Source organism: Xiphophorus couchianus, chromosome 22 (assembly GCF_001444195.1).
Source record: "Xiphophorus couchianus chromosome 22, X_couchianus-1.0, whole genome shotgun sequence".
Classification (NCBI taxonomy): Eukaryota; Metazoa; Chordata; class Actinopteri; order Cyprinodontiformes; family Poeciliidae; genus Xiphophorus; species Xiphophorus couchianus.
Window position 1 is genome coordinate 27,158,040 of NC_040249.1, and position 13,427 is coordinate 27,171,466.

At 41.9% G+C, this 13,427-nt stretch overlaps 6 protein-coding genes across 6 annotated transcripts; 3 read left to right on the top strand and 3 right to left on the bottom strand.

Annotated features, from left to right (window-relative positions):
- Positions 1-1,536: 1,536 nt before the first annotated feature.
- LOC114137517 (gamma-crystallin M2-like) lies at positions 1,537-2,314 on the bottom strand. Its single transcript, XM_028006149.1, has 3 exons — positions 2,280-2,314; positions 1,965-2,207; positions 1,537-1,869 (listed from the first exon to the last, which is right to left on the bottom strand). Exons 1-3 carry the CDS (start codon positions 2,286-2,288, stop codon positions 1,594-1,596), a joined length of 528 nt encoding a protein of 175 aa, XP_027861950.1. The 5' UTR covers positions 2,289-2,314; the 3' UTR covers positions 1,537-1,593.
- A 1,776-nt stretch (positions 2,315-4,090) lies between these two features.
- Positions 4,091-4,930, bottom strand: LOC114137516 (gamma-crystallin M3-like). The gene is made up of 3 exons (XM_028006147.1): positions 4,871-4,930; positions 4,525-4,773; positions 4,091-4,417 (listed from the first exon to the last, which is right to left on the bottom strand). Exons 1-3 carry the CDS (start codon positions 4,883-4,885, stop codon positions 4,139-4,141), a joined length of 543 nt encoding a protein of 180 aa, XP_027861948.1. The 5' UTR covers positions 4,886-4,930; the 3' UTR covers positions 4,091-4,138.
- Positions 4,931-5,465: 535 nt separating this feature from the next.
- On the top strand, positions 5,466-6,349 carry LOC114137515 (gamma-crystallin M3-like). The gene is made up of 3 exons (XM_028006146.1): positions 5,466-5,493; positions 5,666-5,932; positions 6,026-6,349. Exons 1-3 carry the CDS (start codon positions 5,485-5,487, stop codon positions 6,302-6,304), a joined length of 555 nt encoding a protein of 184 aa, XP_027861947.1. The 5' UTR covers positions 5,466-5,484; the 3' UTR covers positions 6,305-6,349.
- A 1,494-nt stretch (positions 6,350-7,843) lies between these two features.
- On the top strand, positions 7,844-8,844 carry LOC114137883 (gamma-crystallin M3-like). The gene is made up of 3 exons (XM_028006713.1): positions 7,844-7,898; positions 8,009-8,277; positions 8,380-8,844. Exons 1-3 carry the CDS (start codon positions 7,844-7,846, stop codon positions 8,647-8,649), a joined length of 594 nt encoding a protein of 197 aa, XP_027862514.1. The 3' UTR covers positions 8,650-8,844.
- A 2,365-nt stretch (positions 8,845-11,209) lies between these two features.
- On the top strand, positions 11,210-12,085 carry LOC114137514 (gamma-crystallin M2-like). Its single transcript, XM_028006145.1, has 3 exons — positions 11,210-11,302; positions 11,435-11,677; positions 11,746-12,085. The coding sequence occupies exons 1-3, from the start codon at positions 11,294-11,296 to the stop codon at positions 12,013-12,015; spliced, it is 522 nt and encodes a 173-aa protein (XP_027861946.1). The 5' UTR covers positions 11,210-11,293; the 3' UTR covers positions 12,016-12,085.
- A 62-nt stretch (positions 12,086-12,147) lies between these two features.
- On the bottom strand, positions 12,148-13,030 carry LOC114137512 (gamma-crystallin M2-like). The gene is made up of 3 exons (XM_028006144.1): positions 12,872-13,030; positions 12,545-12,787; positions 12,148-12,469 (listed from the first exon to the last, which is right to left on the bottom strand). Exons 1-3 carry the CDS (start codon positions 12,878-12,880, stop codon positions 12,194-12,196), a joined length of 528 nt encoding a protein of 175 aa, XP_027861945.1. The 5' UTR covers positions 12,881-13,030; the 3' UTR covers positions 12,148-12,193.
- Between the last annotated feature and the right edge of the window lie 397 nt (positions 13,031-13,427).

Here is a 13,427-nt window from a genome sequence, read left to right on the forward strand (position 1 = left end):
TGCAAAGTGGATTTTTCAATCAGCGATTCAAAAATTGATCCAGGCGGATCACATTGTTCTGAAGCAGTGACTCCTGTTTCCCTGAACAAAGAGGCCCAAAGCCGCTGGATGCAGCAGAGAGTGCTGACAAAAACAAGGGCACTGCAGGACATTTGGGTTGTAGTGAAGCGCCTAGAGCTGAGTCAGTGACCCAGCAGGAAGGTAGGAAAGCACCAGAGGCTGTGCAGACCCTGGACTGCACCATCTATTTCATAAACGTTTTACATTCAATATGTCTGACCGTTAACTTCTACTTGGAAACAGAAAATAATATGTCTAAAGTTTTATTGAACTGCTAAGAAAGTAGTTCTTGCTAGTGAAGTGAAGACTTTCCAATAGATCCCAAATTGGATCTAGGTCTGGCTGTATGTTTAGGGTGGTCCTCGTACCAGAAGGAGAACCTTTACCTCAGTCTTAAACCTTTTGCAAACCTCTTCCAGAATTGCCTTGGAGGAACACATCCATGTAGCATAATACTGCCACCACTATGTTTCACCCTAGCATTCAGTATCATGTGTGTGGTCAGTTATACACCATACAGCATTTTGCATAGAAGCCAAAAACCTCAATTTCATCTAAGCAGACAATACTCGTTACTGAACTCTGCCACACAAGCCACAAGCTCACATTTTCCTTACAAATGTGACATCACTGAAGGAGAAGTAAACGGGAATTTCAGCGGTGTAAGAATTATTGCCAAGAAGAATGCCTACAACAAAAAAATATTCAAGCAAACACAAATTGTCTTATGTTTGTGCCAAATTTTCTTCCCCCACCTTTAACATTTGGATACATCCCCTACTTTCTGCACGTACATGTGACTTCAGCCATTTCACAGCACAATCAAGTAAGTATATTACCTTTAATTTCATAAAAATGCTACATATATCAAACATAACATAAAATAAATTTTACTTAGCAATTTAATCCTTGACATTGGACCTCTGTCTTTCAGACACTCCACCTTCAGCACATAATCATAACAATGCTGTTGTGATTATGCCATCTATAATTGCCCTTAGGAGTTCATATGATGAGTTCAGCAGTTCCACCTAGTGTTAGCTGATTTCTGCTGCTGCTAGTGTGGAGGAGCAGAATGGAAAATTCCAGGACTCTAGGATGTCCTGGAAGACTTTATTACATCTGGAAGGTGCTGATGCGTCAGTTTATCGTAGACATGGACATAGAGGGTAAAGTCAAGAAAGGTGCTGCTCCAAAATGAATACTATCAAGTTTGACTGAAATTAGCAGTGCATTGGTTTGTAGAAAATGGATGACAACCTAGACAATCAATCACCCCAACATCAGAACTGGTTTAGGGATAAATGTAACTGGGACAACAGACTTTGACCCAAAGTCCTGTTGAACATTTTTGGACTATATCCTTAAATGCCAGGTACATTCAAATATTCATGACTTTCAAATATTCATGACTTTCAAATGATGAGCATATATACTTCTGACCAGAACTCTAATAAACTCTAATGAAGACACAAGTCAGGCTTTGCTTTAATTTTATTGGTTGTGCAGGCATTTAGAAGAAGCTTCCATCACTTAAAACTCTGTGATCCTACGGAAGGAGCCGATACCAGGAGACGATGCCCCCCAGTCGATGTGCTGCCGGTATTCTCCCCTCTCCAGGAGGTACTGATGCCCCCTGTAGTTGGGAAGGTCGTACAACACCCAGGCGCCATCTGTCACCACACAGGAGTAGGCCTCGCGCATCTTGTAGGTATCGTACGCCGAGGTGATGTCGTCAGAGCAGTCCACCACCTGCCCTCCGAAATCTGGTCTCTCATAGAGCCTCAGCTTCCAGGAACTGCCGTAAATCTAAAAACAAACATAAGGGGGAGGGTCATTGCCAGGATACTCTTAAATTCAACTAAGACAGGTGTTTCCTGAAGCCTTTGCATCCAAACTCTCACGTTCTTCACAGCACGGCAGGATTTGACGCTGTCGCTGAAGGCCATCCACTGCTGGCTGTCAGCATACTCCCCGGGGCTGAGGATGTACTGGAAACCTTTGTAGCTGGGCCTTTCGTAGATCACCCACACGCCGCTCTCCACCCGGATGGAGTTGCAGTGGCTGAAATGCGTGTGCAGGTCGGCGTAGTCACTGCTGCAGTTGTAGCAGCGGCCCTGGAATTTCTTCTCCTCAAAAAACGTGATCTGCAAGGGAAAGCATGAGTATATTTTTTCTGTGTAGCTTTTTAAACACTTTACCCCAGTGGAAGATCTTACCTTCCCCATTTGGCTGCAATGTAAACCTGATTCTTTGCTGCAGGCCCATCAAAGTATTTATCCATAAAGAAAATGTGCAGAGCGTGGCAAGTCTTTGATACCCAAATGAGCTGGATTTGCATATCAGCAGAAACAGCTTGGTGTCATTTGATTTGCCTTTGTTCCAGCTTGATGATGAGCCTCTATCAAACACATGCTGGAACAATAGAGGATCATCTGCAAACAGCATGGATGACAGAAAATAATCATATTCTTTCACATTTAACTGCATCTGAATCTGTACTTTAGGAATCTTACATAAATTTGCTATTGTTTATTATTTCAACAATGAGGTTTTTTGCAGTTTTGTTGTGGGCATAGTCAGTGGAATGTCCTGGAAAGGGGATATGCCAATTATATAACCTGAACAGTACACTGTGAAAATTAAATAATGTCTGGGTGTTTTTTTATTACAGTTTTTAGAGCTTTGATATTATTTTACTGTTTTTCCCCCCACACTATTAAAAAGTTGTAGCTATTATAAGGCCAGAATACTGATTTGATTCTGATAGAGTTTCTATGGAGAGCGCTAAAGATTAGGGTGATGGCAAAGAGGCTTTCCAATTTCAAACACTTGGAGATCATTGACAAAGGAAATCACCCAAATACCAGTGGAAAAATGCTAAAAGCTGGTCAGTGTAAAAAGGACTTATTTGCAATAGTGACAATATTTGTCCTTAATTATTTAGAAAATAAAATGTCCCCCCTTTATTATGTCCTGTTATATTTAGAATGATGCCTGTTTCATTTTCCAGTGGAAGTTAATTTTGATTCTAGCTGTGTATGACTAGTTTGATTGAAGAGAGATAAACAACAAGTTAAAAACAATATATGCAAAATGTAGTTCAATGTGACGGTTTTTGCAGCTTGATTTGAAGACAGAAATATGTCAAAAATACATTTTGCACCATAACCTCCGTAGGTTGGGATGAGGGATTCTTGCAACATCAGTGACTCAATTCATACAGCTGGGAGAGATAACTGTGTGCAATATATGAACAACTGCGCAGAACAGTTTGGCAACATGGTCCACACACAGATATCTAAAGAGCACATTTGAATAAAACGTTCTGCGCAGAAGGTGTTTAACTGCATTCAAACAATTAAATTGTGTTATCCAGCATTTAGTTCCTCATTCCTTCTGTTCCTTGTGTTCATTTTTGAGACTGATTTGCTGAAAGAATCCATTAAAAACAAAGGACTCCAGTCTATTCAGAGATTGGTCTCTTCGTGGATATTTCTCTGGAACGTGACTACCAATTTTTTACGGAAACCTCGCCAGTTCATGGATCTCGTTGTAAAGCATTTGTAAAATATATTTCAAAAAATACAGTTTGGAAGCTGAAATATGTAAGCCAAATAGGAGCAATGCCACTTGACATGCTATTGGCTGTTTTTTGCAAAGCAGCCAGTCCAGGAGCACCATTGATTTTCCTTTGTACTGATTGGTTGTTTCCCCACGGTCGGAATTTAGGATGACCGTAGCTGTAGATCTTATGCCAAGACGGTTTTGCTGTGCATATTAATGCATAGTATGATATATTCAACGCTTGACCTATTAAAATTTGTAATTTAAGGCGTTATTAGTTGTTCTACCGTATCAACATTTTAAATATAATTGTTCTGCTAATGGGAACTTTTACAAATATGAAGGGTTTGTCCAAACCTTGTGCTTTATTTTCAAAAAGTTCCCATAAATGCACTAGAAATGGCAGAAACACGTCCTTTCCCATCTAGTTTAGGTCAGAATAAAGCACAGGTACAAACACATCTGGATTTCAGCTTGCTTTATTCTGGTTTTCACCAGCTACATTCCAGAGCTAACAGGCGTCCATGATGCGCCTGATGGAGCTGAACCTCGTGGAGCCGCTCAACCCCATCTCCCTCAGGTTCCTGTACTCTCCTGGTCTCAGGTACAGCATCTTGCCCCTGTAGTTGGGCTGCTCGAACATCAGCCAGTGGCCCTCCATGACGTTGCAGGACTGGCACTCGGAAATACGGAAGCGGTCCATCATGTTCTCACAGTCGTCCACCAGCTCATGCATCTGGCCTGCGAAGTTCTCCCTCTCGTAGATCTTCAGTCGGAAGGGTCCTCGTTGCTGTGGAGGGAGAAATTACACTGAAATCAAACAGCCGTCTGTGGTGAGAAGGTGAGTGAGACTTAAACGACAACATTGACCTGTTGACGGGGAAGTCCTCCACTTACCATAGGGATCATACGGCAGGATCGGATGCAGTCACTCGCACTTATTCCCATCAGCCGCTGGTTGTCGGGGTATTCACCCCTCCTCACCAGCATCTGGAGGCCCATGAAGTTGGGTTTCTCGTAGACCATGAAGAGGCCACTCTCCACCCTGCAGGAGTTACACCTGCTCAGGTAGGAGGTGAGCTCCGGGCAGTCGCTGCTGGTCTCATAGGAGCGACCCTGGAAGTTCCTGTCCTCATAGAATATAATCTACAAAAAAAAAAAAAAGCACAGGAGAAATTATCAGCCAGTAGTTGATCTTCAATCTGAGTCATTTTGCGTCTGATGCTTGGGAAATTTCACTTACCCTCCCCATGGTCATGATAATTCTGAGCTAATTGTGAGATTCAGCGCACCAACATCGGCCCTTTCCCTTTTTATACATTGCACAGCCGTAGCATTTCCACACGGCTTGTGCTGAAAGCTTTGAGTCATCACTCTATATTGTGGCACAGAGCTGCACTAAAGGGTAGCAGACTTTAGCGTACATCAGAATCTGCAATAATCCATTTATTCTCAGCTAAATATCGGGTTTCATGCCTGCTTCCAGCAACTCCTACAACTTAATTCATCTCTTTATCCAAAGAAATACTCATGTAAAGGATGAGTAATGAATCTGGAAAAAGACTAAAACTACAACAAGATCTTGTCAACTGAAGAGTAGGAAAGTGTTGGCTTTTTGTCATAAAAAACTGAAAATAAATATGACATTTCTGTGACCTCGCGTAACCTTTCACAGCTACACTTAACATAGAATAATAACTATTGAGGTGTAGCGTAAAAAGAAATCAATGCAAGGCCACGTGAACCTAATGATGAGTCATGATGTTTCAAACAAAGGTGAACTAGGTGGTCTGAAGCTGATGGTGGATATAAAAGCAACGCCGGTTGGCATCATTTGGAAAAACGAAAACCGTCACCATGGGCAGGGTAATATCTGACTTGTCCTCCGTTTACATGTCAAAAAAAAAAAAAATCCTGCAAAAGGAAAAACTCAGGGTTCTGATTGGCTTTAACATGTATGAGAAAATTGGTCCGAACACCTAATCATCCTTGGCACAAGCAGCGGTGTCTCACCCTTTCTCCTGTGTCTTTGCTGCAGATCATTTTCTATGAGGAGAGGAGCTTCCAGGGCCGTTCCTATGACTGCAGCAGCGACTGCTCCGACATCCACATGCACCTGAATCGCTGCAACTCCTGCAGGGTCGAGAGCGGGTGTTTCGTGGGGTACGACCGCCCCAATTTCATGGGTAACCAGATCTTCCTGAGGAGGGGAGAGTACCCTGACTTTCAGTACATGGGAAACATGATGGGCATGATGGGTATGGCCATGATGGACACCATCCGCTCCTGTCGTATCATTCCCATGGTATGATATTTGTATTATCTCTTTAAGGAGGAGATTTGAATTGGCGAGCCAGCAAAAAAAGAAAAGAATAAATCTTTCGTTTTCCTTTAACAGCACCGGGGACAGTTCAGGATGAGGATCTATGAAAGAGAGAACTTCGGCGGTCAGATGCATGAGCTTATGGATGACTGCGAGTCTCTCCAAGATCGGTTTTACATGTCTGACTGCCAGTCCTGCAACGTCATGGATGGCCACTGGCTGATGTTTGAGCAGACCAACTTCAGAGGCAGGATGATGTACGCGAGGCCAGGAGAGTACAGGAACCTCCGTGAACTGGGAATGAGCAACATCATGAGAATCAGCTCCATCAGACGCGTTATGGATGTGTGTTAACTGTGATCGAAACTATCAAAGAAAATAATAAACATTTTTGAAGTATCTTTGTTGCATCTTTTCTGTACTTGACAAGCAGGGATTAAAGACTCTGTTCTCTTTAAATTGGAATTACATCAGTTCATATTAAAAATATGTTGGAGCCAAAACTATGTGAGCATCCCAGCATCACCTTACTGTGCAATTAGAAATGAAACGGTGACAATGTACAAACCATGCCACCAATGTTATGTTGCACATGTGCACCATTGCTACAGAATCAATGAAACTGCTACTCAAAAATTGCAGGTATGACCCTGTAATATTGTTACTTAATCTCATTTCACGCTATGCAGACGCTTTAGTCAACTCGGCATGCAGGATGTTTAAAAATCAAAAGTGAAACTGACAGCATGACCTACTTTATTATTATTTTGACTGACCTGACCACTTGGGGGCAGCAGTAGAGCAACAATTATGAACTCCTAGATTGGTAATTGAACCTTAAATATGAAAAAAGAGTAAATAAATAAAATGGGACAGTGATGGGGTGAAAAAAGTTACTTACCTTGTCCCGAGTTGAACTCTGTGAATTCCACACATTTGATCCCAATATATGTGCAGTTTTCCAAACGGGAACACACCACAAGTGACACAAGTAGATCAAAGATGTGACAGATGTCACTTCCACAAAATTAATTTTGTTTAGAGCCACATGTTTTCCACATGCTGGCATACGTGGGAAGAAACAAAACAATGTGACAGTGGCTTAAGAGTGATACCGACTAATGGCACTTTTGCATATTTTGGCAGAATACATCTAAAAAGTAAAAAAAAGGGAAAAGATGCACATTAGCCAAAGCACAACTTGGCGAGATGAAAATGTATCTGTTTATGTCAAAACTGACACAAATGAGTATCTTTGAACTCATCAGTTTTTTTACTGAATGATTTATCTCTAAATATCAATTATTTTGCTAACTACAGAGAAGTAGTAAGTGACCTGTTGAATATCTTGGGTGACGCTTGAGGTATCCAGACCCATTCCAGAATATAGAGTTGTGCATCACTTTACCACCAGATTTGTTGAGACGTGCATCTTAACCTATAGAATATTTTACAAAAACTCTTGGAGAACATTGAGATTGTTTTTGGCAAACGTGATGTGGGTTGCTTGAGTTGGTATTGGTCTGCCATAATTTGCTATTTTTGTCCAGACTCCCTTCCTTTCTGTCGAATTATGAGCTCCGACTCGGATCAGATTGGATTAGATAACGTTTTGATCCTTAATAAATTAAATTATTTGAAAAAAGCTTTTGCATTTACTCAGGTTATCTTTTATTCTCCAACAAACATAACCCGCCGCCAATCCTTCAATGAAAAAATGCTAACATGCAATAATTTCACTTTGCAATGTCATCATAACATTTGCCTCCATACATTTTAATCAGGAAGGCTGCAGCGCTCACAGCTTTGATGTTCAGTATAGTGGGGATTTCCATGATGAGCTGACTCAGGTATTTTGTACAATCGAGGGGCAGATTCTTTTGATGTCACATGATGCATAAAAGGCAGCGCGCCAGAGAGAAAAACAACAGAAATCATGAGCGGAAAGGTAATGGAGGGTGCAAACTATCTAGACTGCTTCACACACTCCCAAAAAGTTAATAGTTTTATGCACAGTACTTTAAATCAATGGTGAGTGTTTGGGGTGACCAAAAAAAGCTCTGAAACTATGTCTTTCTTATCAGATTATTTTCTTTGAGGAGAGGAACTTCCAGGGCCGCTTGTACGAGTGCGTCGGTGACTGCTCGGAAATCACGTCTCACCTGAGACGATGCAGCTCCTGCAGGGTGGAGAGTGGGATATTCATGGTCTACGAGCAACCCAACTTCAGGGGCCAACAGTACCTCCTGACCAAAGGGGACTATCCTGAGTATCAGGATACGATTGGGTTCAATTACTGCATTCAGTCCTGCCGAATCGTCCCTGTGGTAATAATCACTATTGTATCAAACAATGAGAGATGATGACTGCCTGAAATGTAAAAAATAGTGCTTTGCTAATTAAAGTTGCTTGTTTTCTTCCCTGCTCAGCACACTGGACTCTTCAAGATGCGGATCTACGAGAAAACAAATTTCGAAGGCCAAATGCACGAGCTGACTGATGACTGCGACTCCATCCAGGACAGCTACAACATGTCGGACCTGCAGTCGTGCAACGTGGTGGAAGGCTACTGGCTGATGTTTGAGCTGCCTGAATTTGAGGGCAAGATGCTGTATCTGAAGCCAGGGGAGTACAAGAACCTCAGAGAAATCAGCAATGGCGTCAGATTCAGCTCAATCAGACGCATCACAGAGTCCTAACTCTCATGGTTTCTCTTCAGCCGACAAGTTTAATGATGACCAGTGGAAGGCAGAAAGGGGGAACCTCATCTTTGATCCTGAATCTGTGATTTTGTGCCTATTGTTCATTGTTTGCTTTTAATTCCAATCTCACTGTATAATTTACCTCTTAATTTGTGATACGCAAAATAAATGAACTGGTTTCAAACTGGTGAACTAATGTGTTGGATGCACTGTTTTTGTAGAACTGGCAAACAAACATGCAAGTATGTCCAGTGCATGACATAGTATAATCAGTGCTTTTGGATGAAAAACAGTGGGACAGGGACAGAGTCAGGTGTGTCCTCCATGGAAAGTCAACATTATGTTGAGCTCGTAAGCTATAAATACATTCTAACTCACAATATACTCCCTCAATGTTATTAAAGTTGTGGATCTCACCTGTCAATAAACTCTCATGTGCAGAAAGGGAACTGTGCAATGATTATCTACCAAAATGGATGCATTATTATCTGCCAGTCATGCTCACTTTGGTGGTTATAGTGCATCAATTACTCCTTCCAGAGTTAGTTATGGGATTCAACAAGGTTTTTAAATGGGAACCCCTCTGTTTTTATGCTACATATTCCTCCTGCGCAATATAATCAGGAAAAATGATATTGATTTTCAATTCTACACAGATGATACCCTGTTTCACATGTTCATCAGATGTAAAGAAACCATCAAACTGCAAAGATTGTAGTCAAGTTAGCAAATATAAATGCTTAACTGATGAAAAACATTATTCTCTTGAACAAAAACAAGACAGAAGTTCTCAATACTGTTCCTAAAAATATCAAGAATTCTCTGGCTCTATGGGGTTCCATTAGTGACACTTTGGATAAGATTACATTGACTCTTGTTCAACCGTAAAATACAGTTTTGACCAGAAAATATACTCTAACATGATAACCTGCTCTCTCAAGTATTCAACTTTCCCCTCCATGATTTTTCAAAAACAGAAAGGATGCTGTCTCTGAGTGATGTTAAGAAACTAGTCCACCTTGATAACTGTATTGCCGTCCTTGTTGATCAATAAAACTCCTGCTGCTGGTCCAGCTGAAAAAATACTTTTTGGTTTTTCAAGAAGACTTCATAATTTTACCCATATTGGCCTTTCCTCATTGATAAATTGATATCTTGGAGCTAATTAGGTGATAAAGTCCAATAAAGTCCCCAAACCTGATCATTCTCTATCACAAGTCTCAAACGTCACAGGTCTCAAACTCCAGTCCTCAAGGACCAGTGTCCTGCAGTTTTTAGATGTGCCACAGGTACAAAACACTGGAATGAAATGGCTTAATTACCTCCTCCTTGTGTAGATCAGTTCTCCAGAGCCTTAATGACCTAATTATTCTATTCAGCTGTGGTGCAGCAGAGGCACATCTAAACGTTGCAGGACAGCGGCCCTTGAGGACTGGAGTTTGACACCCCTGTATACGTTCTGCTCCTATAACAAAGATTTACTTGATGTTCTCAGGAATGTTTGGAAGCTGGAGCTTGCAGGCTAGAAAAAAGCAAAATGCATATTTTGGTGACCCGCCTACATATATTTTGTTGTCCATATTGGACTGGCCTGCCAGGTTTTGTTGAGAACTTATAAGCAAAACAGCAAACAGACTTTGGATACAGATAATTTACATGAATAGACTTACTTTTCCTTCTTCCTCTGCAAGTTTACTTCAGTCTTAGTTTAGACAGCACAGCATAAGTCAAAATGTTGAGGTGTTTAGAGTTATACCTTTTATTTGGCTGTGGAATAGGATTTGATATTATAAAAATATCAATTTTGCAGAAATAAATGCAGCACATGCTGTAGTTATGTGTAGGATTTGACCATTTTCAAGTATCTGGGTAATACTGAAACGTTACAGCTCTAATGTGGCCCCTGCTGCTCTGTATTAAATCTGTCTCATGCAGACTGTATTGAAAATTGCTTTTCTAGAGCTCAGCCCCAAAGAGAGAATCACAATATGGGGGATTTCAGTCAAACAAAAGCAAGAACCAAAACCCTGGAGGCTATCCAAAAACAAGCTGTTGACACGCTGACACCAAAGTGAATCACAATCTGTGAATTGTTTACTGTTATAAAAGCCAATGTAGGACGTCTGTTGCATAGAACCATGGTAGGTGTGGAAGTGCTCCCACAAATTTAGAGTAGTGATAAAAATGATGCTTCTGAAATGTTAAAATACATCCGATGAATATACAGCAGATCTAACAAAGGCTAGAAACAGTATGGGTGTTAACTGTATCCTCTAGAAAGAGAGGCCCTAAAACATGAGCAGAATTAAACATGTTTGCAAAATGTTGGTAAAAGAAATGTTAACAATGAAAATGTGGGATTTTTAAAAATTTGTGTTTTTATTTGCATCAGTCCAGTTCAACCCATGCGTATGCTTGGAAGATCGCTCCAAGTTCCATGAGCGCTCATTCGTCAAACAAATGCAGGTGGCAGCTGCACCTCAAAGCAAACAGCTGAAATGCATTGTGGGGTACAGTGTTTAAAAAAGCTGACAGGTCCGATCATTGTTATGAATCACAATGCTGCAGGTCATCTGTGGGTTATAAATGCAGCCGGGAGCCCACAGCTGCTGCTACAGTGTGACCAAAATTAGCCAACACAATGGTGAAGGTAAGGCTCCTCGTGTTGTTTGTTGTACTTTTTTTATGTTTCTGTAAATTACTTTACCAAAATCAGAAAAGTGGAGGCAAATCTTTTCCATTTGTGCTTAACTTGATCCAACGCTTCCTGCATTCCTGACAGATCATTTTCTACGAGGATAGAAACTTTCAGGGCCGCTCCTATGAGTGCAGCGGCGAGTGCTCGGACCTGCACTCCCACTTCAGCCGCTGCAACTCCATCAAGGTGGACAGTGGAGCTTGGATGGTCTACGAGAAAAACAACTACATGGGCTACCAGTACTTTCTGACAAAGGGCGACTATCCAGACTACCAGCGCTGGATGGGATTCAACGACTGTGTTCGATCCTGCCGCGTGATTACCATGGTAAGACCCCTCAAGGTACAATCCAAATTTCACAGCAGAAGCAACTGATAAGTGCAATCTTCCTGCAGCACAAAGGGTCTCATAAGATGACGATCTACGAGCGCCCAGACTTTGGACGGACTATGATGGAGCTGACTGATGACTGCCCTTCTCTGTATGAGCGCTTCCATTTTAACGATGTGCACTCCTGCAACGTGACGGAAGGCAACTGGCTCTTCTATGAGCATCCTCACTACAGGGGGCGCCAGTTCCTGCTGCTCCAGGGTCAGTACAGGAGGTTTCATGAGTGGGGAAGCTTGAGCCCCAGGGTGGGATCAGTCAGGCGTATCACAATGTGAAAGACGGGATGTGCAAAATGTTGTGTATGTAAGATACTACAAATAAAGTCAAGTAAACCATTCAAATGCTTTCTGATTACATGAAGAGACTCCCCAAGGATGACATTTGGGTACAATGACCTTTACACACAGTTTAAGCCAAGCATGTTTATTAGGAACAGATGGAAGAACGAGGATCTTAGTTAAAGTCGGTGATTCGCCTGAGAGAGCCGATCCTTGGGCTGGCACCACCCCAGTCGCTGTATCTGCGGTACTCGCCGGGTCTCAGGTAGTAGGTCCTCCCCCTGTAGTTGGGTTGGTCGTAGAGCAGCCAGTGGCCGTCGACCACATTGCACGAGTTAATGTCGGACATCCGTAGACGGTCCTGGACGTTGGGACAGTCGTCGCTGATCTCCTGCATCTGGCCGCCCATGTCCGGACGCTCGTACAGCCTGATCTTGTAGGAGCCACGGTGCTGCAAGGGGAGCATTTATGAGTTTTTGCAGATTACAGGGGTAGATCTTAAGCCTTTCTTCCATTTATTTCTTACCATGGGGATCATGCGGCAAGAGCGGATGCAGTCATTGATGCCAATCAAGCGCTGGTTGTCGGAGTACTCCCCCCTGCGCAGGAAGTACTGGTGGCCCAGGTAGTTGGGCCTGTCGTATACCATGAAGCAGCCACTCTCCACTCGGATGGAGTTGCACCGGTTGAAGTAAGGGTGCAGGTCAGCACAGTCGCTCATGCACTCATGATGGCGACCCTGGAAATTCCTGTCCTCGTAGAATATGATCTGCAAAAGTCGTATTTCTCTAAGTATATATAAATAAACCAAAGAAAATTATCTCTTTTTTTTAGCAACATGTAATAAACTTACCTTTCCCATTGCTGTATTAGTGGAGGCCAGACTGATGCTCAATAGATGCTCTCTGCGCCGTTGTCCTTTTATATAAAGTAGCCGTGTGATGGCACAGCATAAAGTATTGTCATCCAAATTGGTTTTTACAACACAAATCTGGTTATGTATAGCGATGAACGGCGGCGCGATGATGGCTTATTGTTGTTCACTTTCCACATGTTCATCACTATTGATAGACAGTTATCCGAAGGCCACCACTCCCAGTATCAGCAGAATAAAAAACACCACAGTGATTTGCATTCTTGTTTTTCCAATAGTTTCACACTTGCACAGATCCTAAAATCCACATACATAAAGAACAACAAATAGGAGGTTTTGGTCTTTTCGGGAAGATGGATTGTTCTAATTAGGTTAAGGATACTTTTTACATGACAACTTTACAGTTTATTGCCTTTAAAAAAAGTTTATGGAAAGTTTAACCCCACTGATTGTCGACCAAGTCCAATTAACCCATGTTAATAAGAGATGCATAATGTCTCTGACATCACAGTGTCAATGTTGGGCGCTTCCTATT

Bases quoted from the DNA above. Each gene is read 5' to 3' on its own strand.
- LOC114137517 (XM_028006149.1), bottom strand. The intron at 1,870-1,964 runs GTGAGAGTTTGG...GTTTGTTTTTAG, and splicing joins CCTGCCGTGCTGTGAAGAAC to ATTTACGGCAGTTCCTGGAA.
- LOC114137516 (XM_028006147.1), bottom strand. The intron at 4,418-4,524 runs GTAAGTGGAGGA...CTCCCTCCACAG, and splicing joins CCTGCCGTATGATCCCTATG to CAACGAGGACCCTTCCGACT.
- LOC114137515 (XM_028006146.1), top strand. The intron at 5,933-6,025 runs GTATGATATTTG...TTCCTTTAACAG, and splicing joins CCTGTCGTATCATTCCCATG to CACCGGGGACAGTTCAGGAT.
- LOC114137883 (XM_028006713.1), top strand. From the start codon at position 7,844: ATGCATAAAAGGCAGCGCGCCAGAGAGAAAAACAACAGAAATCATGAG. The intron at 7,899-8,008 runs GTAATGGAGGGT...GACCAAAAAAAG, and splicing joins CAGAAATCATGAGCGGAAAG to CTCTGAAACTATGTCTTTCT. The intron at 8,278-8,379 runs GTAATAATCACT...TTCCCTGCTCAG, and splicing joins CCTGCCGAATCGTCCCTGTG to CACACTGGACTCTTCAAGAT.
- LOC114137514 (XM_028006145.1), top strand. The intron at 11,678-11,745 runs GTAAGACCCCTC...ATCTTCCTGCAG, and splicing joins CCTGCCGCGTGATTACCATG to CACAAAGGGTCTCATAAGAT.
- LOC114137512 (XM_028006144.1), bottom strand. The intron at 12,470-12,544 runs GTAAGAAATAAA...CTCCCCTTGCAG, and splicing joins CTTGCCGCATGATCCCCATG to CACCGTGGCTCCTACAAGAT.